The 16,062-nt window shown below is 38.2% G+C and overlaps 1 protein-coding gene across 1 annotated transcript in view; it reads left to right on the forward strand.

Annotated features, from left to right (window-relative positions):
• The window catches only part of robo1 (roundabout, axon guidance receptor, homolog 1 (Drosophila)), a 201,816-nt gene that overhangs the window by 15,303 nt on the left and 170,451 nt on the right, over nucleotides 1-16,062 (forward strand). Inside the window, exon 2 of the mRNA XM_030152720.1 lies at nucleotides 13,809-13,898. Coding sequence (XP_030008580.1) covers nucleotides 13,809-13,898 — 90 coding nt within the window. The remainder of the gene's footprint in view (nucleotides 1-13,808; nucleotides 13,899-16,062) is intronic.

Genomic DNA, 16,062 nt, shown 5'->3' on the forward strand with positions numbered 1-16,062 from the left:
TTTCTTGTCTTTTCTCTAATGCTAAAAACAGTCCGACACAGCTCTGAGAATGCAGCAGTGGTGTTGAATAAAGTGTAAGAGCACAGAAATAGACGCACACCACATGAAGGCACTATTGGACATATTACCACCAGATGTCTGACACCACAGCATTCATTTCCCTCTCTGTAGCCCTTTGAATGCATGAGTGTAACAAAAATGTTGCTGATGCTCTGTATGATTTATAGCACTGTGGATTTACTGCTGTAAAGCATGATACCGTCGCTCTGTATTGTGTGCGACCACTTTTTATAGCCTTAAGTTTCAAGGACTTATTAAAAAAAAAAAAAAAAAAATAGAAATAAAATTCACATAATGCTTTTGTGTCCTAGCTTAACACTAACAGATGGTAATGTAATACCCTGTACTGTAGCACGTCGACCCATAGTATACAATCCTAAAGGTCACCTTCCGATAATAAATTTAGCTTATTTTGTGTGAGAATGGGAGACATAAGGGAGGTCTTGACAGGAGGTGTGGATTTGTCTTTTGTTGCGTTTCTCGGCTTTTCTGGATTTACGATCTGCTTCTCACAGCCTCTGGCCCTCAGGTGCCGTGGTGCTCCTATGTGTCATGTGACACCGGTGCTTTGTAGTAAACATAAACCATCCTGCCTGAAAACACTTTGCAGGGTTTATTAGATATTAACAGTTTTGGGGGAATGTTTCATACTTTACCAGTTTGTGAGTAAATCCTAGTTTTGGTGATATTTTTCTCCATAAAATGATCCAGACTTCACTATGAACAAAGATGAAAATATCTTCACAAATAAGACAGTCTCTGCTTTTATTTTAAAGAGATTTTCAGACATAAACTGCTTTCATAAACTCCCATCATATACCATTATTATCATTCGCATATGATTTGCCTGGCTTGGTTATCACATCTGGTATCAGTTTGTATAGATCCACTTTAATATCTTTCATTCTGCAGACTGTATGCTGCAAAAATCAGTGCCAACTGTTCCAAAGACGCAGGACAATCCATCTTATCTTGATGCTCTGGTTAATAAAGACGGTTAATATAATGAGTTGAGAGCTCTACAGTGAAAGTTAGTGAATGAATTGCATGTATTTTCCCTGACAAGTTTCTATCCTGAAATGAGTTACAGCAAAAGCTAATGAAACTTGATGAATTATTTTATAACCCATAATTATGTCGTCATCTGAACACCCCCTGGCATGATATCAGGTGGAAACAAGCTTTGATTTAATGAGGTGACAGTTGGAAGGATTACACGCCACGGAAAGATGTTGCGTTATATATGAGGTCAATTATTCTTACCTTTTCAAGGGAGGCTGGATTGATATCTCTTTCTAAAATGTTCCGTACTTTGTAAAACTATTTAAACTCAACAGCTACTTCTCTGAATTCTGTAGGGACAGAAGATGTACAGCTTAGCCATCAAAGAAAGCAGCGAGTTCTCACATTATAAATCTTGTTTCAGGACTCATCCTTAAGAATTTTGACTCCTAACCTGCCTCAGGTGATGCAGACTACATTTCCTTCATCCTTAACCTTTTTTTCAGTCGACAAGCTAATGAATTTTATCCCTGTCCATTTTAACACGTCGTTTGTCTTTCTTTTAACACAACACAACTGCAGAGAATGCCAGAGGGTCACAGCTGATTTACAGAACCTAGAAGATACTCAGTTACTGATCCATGGGTTTTCTCACAGAAAACTGATATCGCAAATTGTTCCGAACTATTTGACACGCATAAGAAGTATGCGGCTGTCCCTATCCGGTGTTTCGCGGACCAAAATCAAAGCCATGCCACAGGCTTGCTAATATTTCATCCATGCTCGCGGCTGTAAACTACCTTGACTTAGAACAACAGAAGAACAGTAAGGCTTGTCATGTTAGCCTGCAGATTTTTACAGTCCCATTGTGGCTTTACCAACATCGTTACAGATCTGTGGACATCTAGCAAAGAGCGCAGAGATCCTGGCACGGCTTCTGCTACCTAAGCTGCCAGTATTGATCCCACTGTCTACAGAGATTGTTGGGTTTCTCTTAAGGAGTGCCGAGAATGTTCTCACCACACAGCTTCTCAGGGCCTCATTTCCATCTCCTCTAATCACAACTACACATATTGAGAGCATGAGTTGGTTTATCTGCACTCTCTCATTGGACTGTGAATAGTTAGACTGCGCTCCAGTAAATTAGCATACACATGTTCGTCCCTGACAAGCACCAAGCCGTGATGGAATGAGAGTGTGTGTGGAGAGAGGCTGGAAAAGGGAGATAGCACCCGCTGTTTGTTCAATTTGCTTGACTTCAGATCAGATGGTGGCTGAACTGTGACACAGGCAATCACAGAAAAAAAAAAAATGAAAAGAAGCATTACCTTGAAGTTATTATTAGGCTGCTGTGTGAAAAATGGCTTGTCTGCATGTTTCTAAACAGCAACTATAGAGGAGCTAAAGTGCCAACATGAATTTGGTTTTATACTGGAGGCTAGTTTCAAGTTCTCTTAGAGGTAAGAATGAGTGGAATTCTTCAAAAACATTACACTGTTCACCTGTGTAGAAACTAGAGATGCAACAGTACAGGTTATCCTGTACTGTTGCATTCCCTTATCGTTGTCATGCATCACTGCCTTCGTACTTCCATGCATCCTGTACGTTGGAATGAGCATTTTTCAATCAATCCTTCTTCTTCTTTATTTTTTAACACCGGCTGCAAATATGAATTGTGCATTTCTGCCACCCTCCAGATATGAATGATCTCTCATGGCTTACAGGCTATAATAATACACATTAAAATGTAAAAGAAAAAAAAACATATTTACCGCCTTATGTTCTATTGTTAATTTTTGTTGTTTTTAAATACTCTAACAGAAACTTAATGATCTCAATCAATCCACCAGAGGGCCCACTCTCAATTACTATACTGGCCAATTACCGTGAAGAAGAGTAAAGGGTTTTGAGAAGAAGAAGAAAGTCAATAATAACAAACATGGCGACGACAGAGGAGGTTTTACTAATGTGGATACTAATGTTGATATAGAGAAGGGTAGTTGTCATAAATTTGTCTGTAGTTTGTCACCAACTCACACAGTCTCTGTTTGAAAAGTTCCACTATTCTCCACCTGGGTCTGGATCCACAAGCTCCCGCAAAATGGAAGAAATTATGTACGTAATCCGTTGCAGCCCTAGTAGAAACCTATCTGCACTGGAGTTCCACAGCACCTGAAAGAGTAATATTATCAGTCGAAGGCTCCTCAAAAAACAAACTGTTTACCTTATCTTGCAATGTTGAAAGTGGAAAATAGAAAGAAAAAACACATCCATCTCTTATTATGAAACTGTTTGGGAAAACTGGTGTTGCTTTTGTTTAATCTTAATGACAGAAAAACCAACACATGCAGGTGAAGCAGAATAAATACACATAGCACATGTTATTAAAAAGTGAGTAAAGTGCTTTAATAACATTCACTCATTAATTTGTTGAAGCACTTAGTCCTTGAGTGTTGCAGGGGGGCTGGAGCCTATCCCAGCTACCGACAGACAAAGGCAGGTACATGCTGGATGTGTTGCTAGTTCACCAGCTGAACCATTCACACCCATGGTTAATTTAGAGTTGTCAATTAACTTGTTAAAGTGCATGTCTGTGGGTGGTAACAGGAAGCCGGAGTACCTGGGGAGAAATCACATAGACATGAAAAAATGGAAACTCCACAGAGAAAGGCCACCGCCGGTCGACACTGGGCAAACACTGCTATGTTCCTTTAGAGCTAATACTAAAAGTTGTCAAAAAGTTAATTATTTTTGAATGATTGAACATATTGGGCCTATGTAAATGATTAAATGTACAGAGAGAGCATTGGCCTGTATTAAATTTGTTTAAAGAGATGAGGTAAATGTTCTCATTATGTAAAAAAAAAAGTCACATTTGTTTATGAAGCAACATTTTTTACTATTTTAGCGATTAATCCAATCAAATTGACCAACCATAGAGGTCATGCCTTTCTTTGTATGACTTTTTGAATCTGTCAGCTTTTTCAGGATACAGAAAACTACTAACCCAGTTTTCATGGAACTTGATGGAAGGTTAGAGCACCAGCCAGGTGGAACTCATTAGATTTTGTGTAGATCCATAAAAATGGACAATACCTGAGCTTGTATATTTTTACTGACACTGCAAGATAAGGCATTTAGCTGCAGGTCTTTGGCAGATATATATGTAATTCCATGACCCTCTATTTTTTTTTTTTTTTTTTTTTCCTCCATCTTTCTTTTTTTGATGGTTGCCTGCAAGGACAAAATGAAGGACAGGAGAGAAGGAAATGATATGGAACAAAAGTAAGGTTGTAGTTCGTGAACAGCATCCTACAAGCCTTTACACATCAAGTCTTATGTTTGCATTTTTAATATCATCATTATGCATAGATAGCTTCCAGTCTGACGGATCAAATTGCTCAATTTGTTGCCACACATCACACACATCACGAGGACAGATGTATATTTAAATATGCAACAATCTTGGATGAAAAATACAGGCTTGATGTGCAAAAGCCTCCAACCACTCAGCTGTAAGCCTCAGGAAAACTATAGTGTAAAGTTCTCGTTGACTGTCAGTGGAACCATTGAGCAAACATTGCCAAACCAAGATGCATTTGGTGTTTGCTCATTTGTTTTGACCATAACACAGCTTGTGAGAAGAAAGAGGATGGCAGGCGTGCCTAGTGAGAACTGAAAAATGGGTGTCATCACATCAAAGACTGAAGAGGTTGTACATCACCGGTGGATCTTTTTTGCCCTCTTTGGATCCCTAATTAAAAGTTGCACAGAAATCCCCTTGGCTCTCACAAATGGCAAAAATTGCCTGGAGCAGCTCTTGTCAGGCACCGAGGGCACAGGTGAACTGGGGCTGATAAACACCTATCAAGTCTTGACATCTTTACTGCATTTCCTATCATTCAAATATGTACTAAAGCACATTTTTCAGGTTCCTGCAATATACCTGGGGCACTTCAACTTCTACATACATAAACAAGTAATAGTGATAGTCAGAAGTCAAGTGGTTTATGGTTTTCTGGTTGAGAAAAGTTACCACTACTGTGGAACATAACTCATTTAAGTCTAAAAGCTCTGGTGATATTTTCCTTGTGCCTGGAAAGTCAGACTTTGTCGGTGGAGCAGTTCCAGAAAACGCTGCTGGGAGGGATGACAGATTAGAGGCTTGGTTTTTGGTCTCTAGGTTTGGGAAAGAATTGTTCACATTAACATATTGATGGAATTTTCGAAGATTATATAAAAAGCATATGGGAATCCAGTTTGAGGGCTGTTTCCCTTGCCTTTGAATTTGTGTGTGTCTGTGTGCATGCAAGTGCGTATGCACCATCTGTGTCTGATTAAGTAGGAAAAGGTACAGTAGCATCATTATAGTTTGTCATCAGTGTGCCACAGCCTTGAAATTGGGTACATATTATCTGCTTAAAAGGTTATTTTTTAGGAATTCTTTTTTTTGTATCTCCTCTCCTGCTTGTGATTTGTTAACTAAAAATGGGTGAAATCCTAAGATAAAGGTCCAGTGAAAGACAACCAACAGTGCTGTAGTTAAGAAGAAGCTTTCAATAGTCAAGTAGCTCTTAAAATATGAGAAATCACATTGAGCACGGTACAGTCTTCTAAAGAAGCTAGTTTTCTCTCTGTGTGAAAAGTCATGAAAGGTTACTAGTCTGTGTGCTGCAGTGGTATGGATACAGACACGCTGCTTATGAGTCATGACCATGAACTCCGAATGCCAAAACACTCCAATGCATTCAGAAACAGTTCACCTTGGCTGCTGTTTTAAATCCTTGAAAATCCTCATTTTTATTACCTAAGAGGAGACTCCCCGGCTCAGTTTTGTTCTTTATCTGTCTACCCCTCTCTCTCTCTGTGGACAGAATAAAAATACTTTGTGGAAATGGACCTGTGGCCTTCTTGCAGCTTAGAGGATGCTTGCCTTAGTCCCACTGGGATGGCAGAGCAAGTTCAGACTCCTCACAGGATCTGTGAACTTATTTGACATCAGTGTTGCCAAATGCAAAGTTTCAAGTTGGTATAATAATGTGTTACGTAATGTGAAGGTGTGGGAATGAGATATCCATGGAAAGCCTTTCACAAAAGCCCTTCTTCCTGCGATTTAACATGCTCACCAGGGATAAAACTGGCCTGACAGCAGCAGCGACAGTAGCAGTGGGAGCTGCTAACTCACTCTGAGCTTGTCTGGCACTGAGCGATTGCACAGAAGTTAACTCGAGTGACCATGCAATATTTAGCACCCTTCAAGCCAATCAGCACTATTTGCCCTGGAACTGTCTCACTGTTTTGCTTTTTGCGGTTAGTTGCTTATGCCCTCCAAGCAAATCTATCAGTACGCAAAATGATGCATTTTTCATCCCTGACATTTGTTCTTTTATTTAACCACAATCAGCCAATCAGGCATTCATAGATGAATAACATTCCAACTCTGAGGATTGAGGCGCTTGTGTTTACTGTGGGTTTTGTAACCAACGAAACCGTGTTTGGGGAGAGAAACACTAAACGCAAATCCAACGTGAATGTCAACAAGAGGAACCTGTGTGCATCCATTCACTCCCAAACTGCCAGGTCTGATTAGAATGGCTGTGTGTTTGTCATTGCACTGATTTTTTAAAATATTTTTTTTCCCTCCAACTGGAGCAACATGCAACAAAACCATCATTGTTATGAACATCAGAGAGTCTGTGGAAAATGTCTGCAAAATCCATTATTGACGTTAGCATTTGTTAAATTGTGCTATTCACTGCAGTTTACCCATGGGAAGTAATAGAGGTCTAATTATTGACAGTTTGTCACTGTCGCTGTGATGGCTACAGTTTTAAATATCTGTTGAAAGCATAATAGCAGTGTGTCGAGTTAAAATAGGGCTGGTACATAATCAAATCTTGCTCTCGTGAGCTTTCCTCATTCAGTTCTTTCAGTCGCACATGGACAAACATTCAAAAAGTCCCATTTATTTGAGCAACATTCATTCTTATTGCTTCCAAGTAAGTTTGCAATATGAATGGTTATTATATATTGTGTTTTATTAAAGGGCATAATTGCTTTCTTGATTCTGATTGGCCATCTGTGGTTTTCTGTGGTCTGTTATTTCTGTATAATATACCTCGGCTCTGAATAAGAAGCTGTTGCTGTGATATACGCAGTTACAACTGTATGTGGAAGCAGTAGAATCATTTTCAAATGAGTCAGTTCACTTTTATATGAATAGTTTTTGTTGAATTGTTCTCCTCTTTAATGAATGGAGCTATGGAATAAGTGGATTAATGGATGCCAGTGCTCCATAATAATGACCTCTTTGCTGTATATTATTCCTATACATAGAATCAATTATTGTACGTAGAAAACCTTTTTATCGCCAGGATACAAGTGTTATTGGGTTGAAGGACCAAAACGAACACGGTCATTCAATAAATCACAGCACGTTATTCTTCCCTCGTAGGAACAGAATGTGATTTTAAATATAGTAGGTAACTCTGGCATAGCAATTACTTGAAGTCAAAAGTATATTATCATTTATCTGAAATTAATACAATTTAAAGTAGCCGTGGTGGCTGAACTTATATGAGCCATCATGCTGCAATGTTGATGCCAAATGTGTGTGATCATTTGCTCTACCTTCCTGTAACAGCTGCTGTGAAATCGTGTGATTTGTGACTTTTTTAATCTTGTAAAGCTGTTGCTCTTTTACTATACTTAAAAGCATCTGCCTCAGCAGTTTAGTTAGACTTAAGCCCCAGGGGTGTCAAACATATGGCCCGCAGGCCAAAACCGGCTCACCAAAGGGTCCAGTCCAGGCTGTGGGATGAATTTGTGAAATGACAAAAATACACTGAAGATATTAACAATAAAGATCGTTAAAAGCATTGTAGTTCAGAGGCCACATGCAGCCCAGTTCAATCTGAAATGGGTCAGACCAGTAAAATACTATGATAAATGATGATAAATCAAATTTATTTAGTTATTATTTATTATTTGTCATTATTTATCATTATCATCCATGACTCAGGAGGTAGAGCGGGTCCTTCAATAACCAAACGGTTGGCGGTTCAAATCCTGCTCTGTCCTAGTCATGTACCATTGTGTCCTTGGGTGGGATGGGCAGCCACACTTCCATCAGTCTGCCCCAAGATAGTTACATATGTAGTTTACCACCACCAGAGTGTGAATGTGTGAATAATGGATCCTTTGAGTATGCGTTAATAGAAAAGCACTATATAAATCTAATCCATTTTTTAAAATTTGTTTTAGTGTAAAAAAAAAAAAAAAAGTTAAATTACATGAAAATGATTACATTTACAAACTATCGTTTCTCAAAAAATGTGAATAACCTGAACAAATATGAACTTCATGAAATGTCTTAAGAGGAGTAAGTGTAGATTTTAACAATATTGTGCCTGTTACTTAATATTTTGTACATTTGTAGACCCATTGTGATCTGTAATTCGTATGTGTGGATGATAAACTGAGGCATAATATTGTTAAAATTGCACCTATTTTTCCTAAGAAATTTCATGTTGTTCATGTTACCCACAATCTTTTTAAAGGATAGTTTGTAGATGTAAACATTTTCATCATGTAATTTTTTTTTTCACTCCAAAATATAGAGAAAACTTTGAAGTCAACATTATTTTTTGGTTATTATTCTATTATTTTACTGGTCTGGTCCATTTGAGATCATACTGGTCTGTATGTGGCCCCTGACACCCCTGTATTAGACTGTAGTTAGAGTTCAGTTTGAATCAGTTTATGTTGTGTGTGTGTGTGTGTGATGTCTTTCCTTCCTTTTACAGTAAGGTTTTATCAGTGCCAGTGCTGTAAACATTGCTCATCTTTATTTTTCAAACACAGCGAGGACTGCTTATTCATAGTCGAGGTATTTAGTTGTTTTTTTCCAGCTGTACTGTCTCCTTGTTTATGCAGTCTGGTCTTAGTCTAGAGTTGAATCTTCAAGGCTAAGTAGCTAAATACGTCTGTTTTAAGTGTTGAGGACAAAAAAAAAGGGCTTCCTCACTTTGACTTCTTTTCTCTTTCTCTGTGACTGTATTATCTGGAGGCCTGATTAAAACTCCATTAGTTATACAGAAAACAAAGAATGTGTAATCAAAATGTAAATGAGTGTAATGGTGCCGTGGAAACAGATGAAGCGCACTGACTGGCTTCAGCTGAGAAAGCCTGTTTTTGTCTACTTTTGTGTCTTTAATAATGGTAAAGACTGCAGAATCCAGGTCTAAAAATACTCAGACAAGCGTTTTGGGTTTTGTATTCAGGAGCTTGGACCCCATTAAAATGTTCAACTTGCCAAACGAAGGCGACACATGAAAGAGGTCAAGTCTTGTTGGCTTTGTCTCAGAATTTGCATTCTCACTGACTGTTCAATTTTTTTTCTTTCTTTGTGTCATCAGACCAAAAGTAAACAGATGTTAGGGGAGAACATTTTCCAAGTATTTAATCACTGAAATGGCTTGAGGTCATGTTACAGAAACATGCTGCTTCTCTGATCAGGCCGTGTGAAGGAACTTGTCCTATAGCAAACAATCAGTCAGTTCTGTTAACAAGCCCCAGAGTCAGACTCCCCACACTCATCATTTTAAGGCCATCCATCACTTACAGGGGCTGCCAGGACCGGAGTACTGCTGCCAATACATGACAAGATAACAATGAGAAAACAGCCAACCCCTCCAGCTTCTACATTCACATCTATTAGGACTCCTTAGTGTTTGTCAGACTAAACAAGCTCGAAACAAAAGCAATAAGTTAGACGTCAGGTTTATTGTCATGTCAGGTTGCGCCGCGGCTCAAATGCTAATTTAGGTCCGCTCAGCCACTGTTTTGCAAAAACACTTGAAGTCAAATCTATTTACAGAAGACACGATTTATAACTATAGAGTGGAAAAAGCGCCAAACGCCTCGTGTCTCATGAACTGGCCCATGAAGACAGGGCTGTTACCACAAAAAGAGGGCATGGCCTTGTGTTAAAAAGGACCTCGAGGGCCAGGACTGAGACTGGGGCCCAGGAGGAGGGACCGGAGAAGGGGCAGGCCGGTCTTTATACCTTTTGTTAAGCAGTCAGTTATCTGCACATGTGCCCCAATAATTAGCCAACAAGGGAGCTGATGCCGAGTGCAGTGTCGCCACTAACAGGGAGATCTTTGGATATTATCGAGGTCCTGAGTTTAAGTCCTGAGGTCCTCCTCGACCTGTTAATGAGCTTTGAGGTGGACCACCCAAAGAATCAAGTCCACATGATCACAATATATGAAATCTGGCGGTAAAACAGATGAAATACTGTTTAATTTTATTATATATTAATATCAGACTACCAACTGTATGACCAGAATCTCTAATCCTGTCATACTGTAAGTGATTTCATAACTGGATAATTATTGTGTATATTTCACATTAGAACATATTTTTTGTAATTTCAGTAAATAAATAATAGTTTCTATAAAATGAACACGTAGAAAAACACTTATTTCTTATTATACAGTAACAGAAAAAATTATTAGACCATCAAAAGTCATCAAAAACAATGGTTATGCAATCAGGTACTAACTCCTGGGTGTATCGTGTGACTAAAACAGACAGAAAAGAAAACATGGAATGCCTAAAAGCATTGTTTTTGGCAGTACAATGATATAGATATTGATGTAAGAGCTGAAGTGATTTTGGTTATTATCAAGAAAACCATGGAAAATGGATAGATATCAGCTCTGAAATTAAACTCTTATGAGCTGTTTTTGTTGTTATCATTATATTTGTCCAAATAAATGTACCTTTACTTGTGTCAGGCATTAAAATCAACAAGAAACTGAAGAAAACAGGGGTGGTCTAATATTTTTTTCTGCAACTGTATTTAGAACTATATACCTGACAAAGAAAATACTCAGGTCTGATTATTTTTCTCGCAAAATATAAAAAGTTAATATATAACATAGAAGATATGTTTAAACAATAGATTCAAACGCAAGCAAGAAAGGCTTCAAATGTGAATACAATCACAAATATCAAAACACAACATAAAAAACATTCTTTAGCAGTAGAAAAGATGAACATCTGTAGCATATAACAAATAAAATGTAAACAAAGAATATTTCCATGTTTAGACTCTCCCTGTAAAAGAAGGCTCACAATGTAAATATCTAAAATAGAATAAGGAAATAAACTGAGTGGTGTGTATGTGAGTCTTGGCTGTATTTCCTTGTGTTTTTATTTTTGCACTTTTGCATTTTTGATGAAGTACAATAAAGAAATGCTTCATACGATGCAAACAAAATACTGCTTCATTCATGTGATACGTGGATCAAAGTAAAGCATTGTGAATGGTAAAAAAATATATATAGCCATAAAAATTATGAGTTGTTACACTACTAAATAAATGTTACAGCCTCATTTAAAGCAACTGATATATCTCCACCGGTACCGAATATATACACATTACATATACAATATTTTGCTACAACAAGGTGTGTTGTCATAGCAAGAGTAGAATGATATATTGTAGGCATTGCTTAGTTTTTATAACAAAGTACAACTGAAGAATAGAACAGCATTAAAAACAGGAATTTTAGGAAATTAAAAAAAAACACAAAAACAGGCTAAAGTACCTAGTATTTAGTGTGACTTTCCCTCTTGAACTCTTCTGTGCTGACATGAGATTAACTGAACTAATCTGCATGTGTTTTACACCAGGTTTCATTCAACACGTGTTCAGTGTTAACTGTAGAGACCCTGTAGTTTATATGTTTTGTGAGTTTATTGCCCTTGATTTTGTTGTTTTATATTAATAAAGAGGCTGAGGAATAGATATTATGCTCATTATGATTGTGCAAAAACATGCCTAAGGGTGGACTGTATAGTTTACATATTACATGTATGTCATAGATGAAAACTGTGAGATGTGGTTGAAAGGTTTGAAAAAGTTTATTTCCAAAGTAATATGTGAACAGATTAAATAGATGTTTTAAGTGTCTATATGTCCAGTTTATCAGTGTACTGTTTAAATATGTGAAAATATAACCCTTCAGATTTGATTAGGCTTGTAAGGTTTAAGTGACAGAACACTACACTGACATATTTGGCATAAAATATAAAAGCTTCTTGTTTTTGCACTGATTTGCATGCTTTTACTTCCTCTAGCCAGAAATGACTATTAATGTCAAATGACTTTTTTTCTGAGGCAGACGTTGCATTGGTGCTCAGTGTGAATGCTTTAAGTGTTTTAAAAACACTACACATAAAACTCTTTTCAACTGGGGCTGTGCTGTAAATGTCAGTACATCAGAGACTGCTTGATGTCTGTTTTTTGTCTGTCTGTGTGTTTTTTGTTTTTCTTTAATGTCGTGCATGTTTTCATATTATGTGTTGTGCATATCATCACACTTCATTCTCGTGCAAGCATCTGAGTAACCTACATAGTTATTTTGGTGTGACTCAGAGGCTTTGCTCTGCTATAGTGCTGTCAGTCAGACTCTTGTTTGGATAAACAGACAGACAGAGAGGTTGTACATAGTGGGTTGGGCCCAGCATGAGGCCCTTTTTACTGTCACATAAATTGCAACACTACAATTGTAGCAAGAAGAACATGATCACTACATTTTGAGTATCCTTTTTGTGTTTACTGTTATTAATGTTTCCAGTGCTACTGAAAAATGCAAATTTGGTTCGTCACTGTGTTTGATAAGTCGGCCCCGGTTTTTCCTGTCAATTCTCTAATGGTGGGAGGAGCAGATGAAATGACAGGTCATCCTGTTCCTCACACTCTGGTGATCCAAAGCACTCTCCAGTGAGTGCTTATGTCTGCCAGGCTGCTATTTATCAGCAGTGATGCCAGACCTCATTCAGGAAACGGATACTTCCGACAGACTGCCACTCAGTTAGCTGAAGAGGTCAGTTGGTCTTTAATACCTCTTTCCACCCCTCCCTGACTACCCCTACCCAAATTAACCTCCTGTCACAGGCCCACAAAGAGAATAGGCATGGCTGCGTCTAATTTATTTCACACAGAGCCGTCATAAGGGCACAGTTGGCCTCCTGTGTTCCCCATAAGCCAGATACACCCCGGCCCTCTCGGCCTCTCTTTTTCTTACCTCCCCCCTCCGTCCCGCCTTCGCACCGCCTGTCACACACACTCAACCTGTCACTCTGAAGAAGACACAGCCGCAAAGACTAGTCGGAATCAAAAGGAGCTGATTAGCAATTAATGGTGCATCATTGTATTTGCATCAGGACCAAGTGCACAGTGTGTGTGTGCATGTAGAGTGGTATTGTCAGTCATGCTGAGTGTGCCCCTGCCTCCCTCCGCTGTCCTGCCCATGAGCTCCCAAGGGGTGCACCCACTTATGGCTAGTGATAGGCTAGAGATGGCTCTGTTTTACTTACATCCACACACATAGACTCAAGCACAGCAGAGGGTAACAGTACAACCTCCTGCTGAGCCCAGACTCCCAAGAACTAGTAACTGAATGATCGATACATGACAAACTCATCACTTTGGTTCCCACTGGTTTACAGACTGGATTATGCATAGCGATTGAAGAGGAGTTTTTTTTTTTTTTTTTGCATGCTTACCAGGATGTTGAGACAAAGTTTACAAGGATGGAGCCTGATGTCTCTCACCATGTTGTGTCTCTGCTCGTGTCAGGGATGCGAAGGGTTGGAGGTTTGGACCGTGGGTGGGGAAAATGGGAAAAATGCATCAGGGTACTCAGTCCCTTTGCTGTTATTGTTGACAGAGTCCGGAGTTGCTCAGGATGCGACCAGCGAAGGGGCAACAGCAGCTCCCACCACTGAACATGAGGATGACAACTCTTTGGGCTACACAGGTACTGAAGCTGCAGCTTTACATAAAACTACTCTAATGTGTCAGTTGTTGTATTCAGTGAATTAAGCCAGGACTAGTTTGTTTTATATAGTATATTGAACTGGGCTTTTGCTGAAACAGTGCAGGATTTAAGATGTGAACCTTTGTATTTATTATTGGTGGTACATGCTTATCGCGGTATATACAATTAGAACACTTGTGCTAGATATTACACTTTGTATCAAAACCCATTTATGTGTACTAGATAGACTTTTTATCTCATTTATGTGATGCGCTTGGGATGTGTCCTCTGAATTTTCATAAATTCTTATATGTATATTGTAGACATAGAATAGAATAGAATAGAATAGAATAGAATAGAATAGAATAGAATAGAATAGAATAGAATAGAATGCCTTTCTTGTCATTATACATATATACAACGAAATTATAAGAGACCACTCTCTTGTGGTGCGTAGTGCAAAACAGTTTAAAAGAAAAAAAAGGTATAAATATATACAGAATAAAAACAAGCATGTCAACCAACCAAGAAACAGTAGAGATAAATATATATTGCACACACAGTTAGGGGTAGGTCATCTGACTAAAATACAACCATAATCCACACTGAATGTTTCTTCTCAGACATGAAATGTGCTGCAGAATTCAAAAAGATAAAACGCAGCTGCTAGAATTCACTATTTGAGCAACAATTCTACATTAAAGATAACATTGTTTCCATAATATATCATTACTAGCGTGTTAATCTGTGGGGGAACCACGGGTCATATTAATACCAATACCTAGGGGCTGAATTTAGTAAATGGTTCGTTCCTGTTTTTAACTTCATTTCCCATCATGCAGTGTGGTACTGCGCTTCTGGTCAACCAAGCAATGTGATTGTAAGGCTATTGTATTCCAAAATGATTAATATCTCCCAAAATATTGGTCCTATTAACTTGCTGAGATATTTAATGTGGAGATAGGACCATTCCTCAACTGTAGGTAGCAAATTGGCCAGTGAAGAATGTCTCGATTTCTCAGAACTATGCAGATACACACACACACACACACACACACACAATAATAATGATAATTTGGTACCTGCCTATTGTAAATAAGGACTTATAGTAATACACAGTTGTAGGTGGATATGACGAAAAATTTTAAAATAAAGAATTGTTCTTTAAAAGGAGATATGAAAATGACATCCCAGCATGCACTTCTCAAATTCAGAAATGTACTCATATCTCGTGCCATAATGTTTTCATGTAAAGTTTGGACATAGAAGTAGGAACACATAAAATGAGAGGTATCAATAGATCAATATGAGGTTCATTTGATTGGCTACGACTATATACAGTCTACAGTAATTAAACATTATCTCTGTGTTCTGAGCGCCACATCTCAGAGGGCTATAGGGAATCCCACAGCATCACTCCAAGTGCATCAGCTGATTGATATAGCTGGTATCTCAGACCACAGTGCTCTGCGGGGAAATGAAGACCTGGAAATAGGGTTTTCACCTCTGGGACCGACTCATGCACACGTAAAACAATTGAGTCCAGAGAAAATCACTGATGATGCATGTGTGTTGCTTTCACTGGACCCCAGAGCGAAGGGTAATGTGTTCTCAATGTCTTGCTTCAGTGAGGAGACCAAGTTCCCCAGGTGATTTACTGGACCTCACACAGCCTCAGGAAGTCTTGTACAGAAAAGGGAGGACTTAAGTAACTACCCAGACCCCTATTAGGATTTATTACTGTGTGCAGTAGCTCATCAAACGTGGATTTTATTTTGCATGAAATTTACAAACAATAAATAACCAACAAATCTTCAGTTCTGTGCAAAATTCATGCCAGGTTCAGATGTGTTGTTTTTACATAATATCATGGACTCTTTATTAAGATACAACAAGAAAATACAGGGAAATAATGTGCACAGTATTAAAAATTGACAAAAACATAAGCTACATGCAATAGTTAGTATTTAGCGTGACCTCTGTTCCCATGACAAAAAGTAACTCAAACTGTAAAAAACATTTGTCATGGTATAAACACTTGAAACCTGGTGTAAAACACAGTAAATATTGGACATGTTGGTCTGTTTCTTATATTTTCCTGAAATTCTTGTTTTTACTGTTTTTGTCATTATTCGAATATATTACAGTTGTAAGTTGTAAGATG

Source organism: Sphaeramia orbicularis, chromosome 13, assembly GCF_902148855.1.
Source record: "Sphaeramia orbicularis chromosome 13, fSphaOr1.1, whole genome shotgun sequence".
Taxonomy (NCBI): domain Eukaryota; kingdom Metazoa; phylum Chordata; class Actinopteri; order Kurtiformes; family Apogonidae; genus Sphaeramia; species Sphaeramia orbicularis.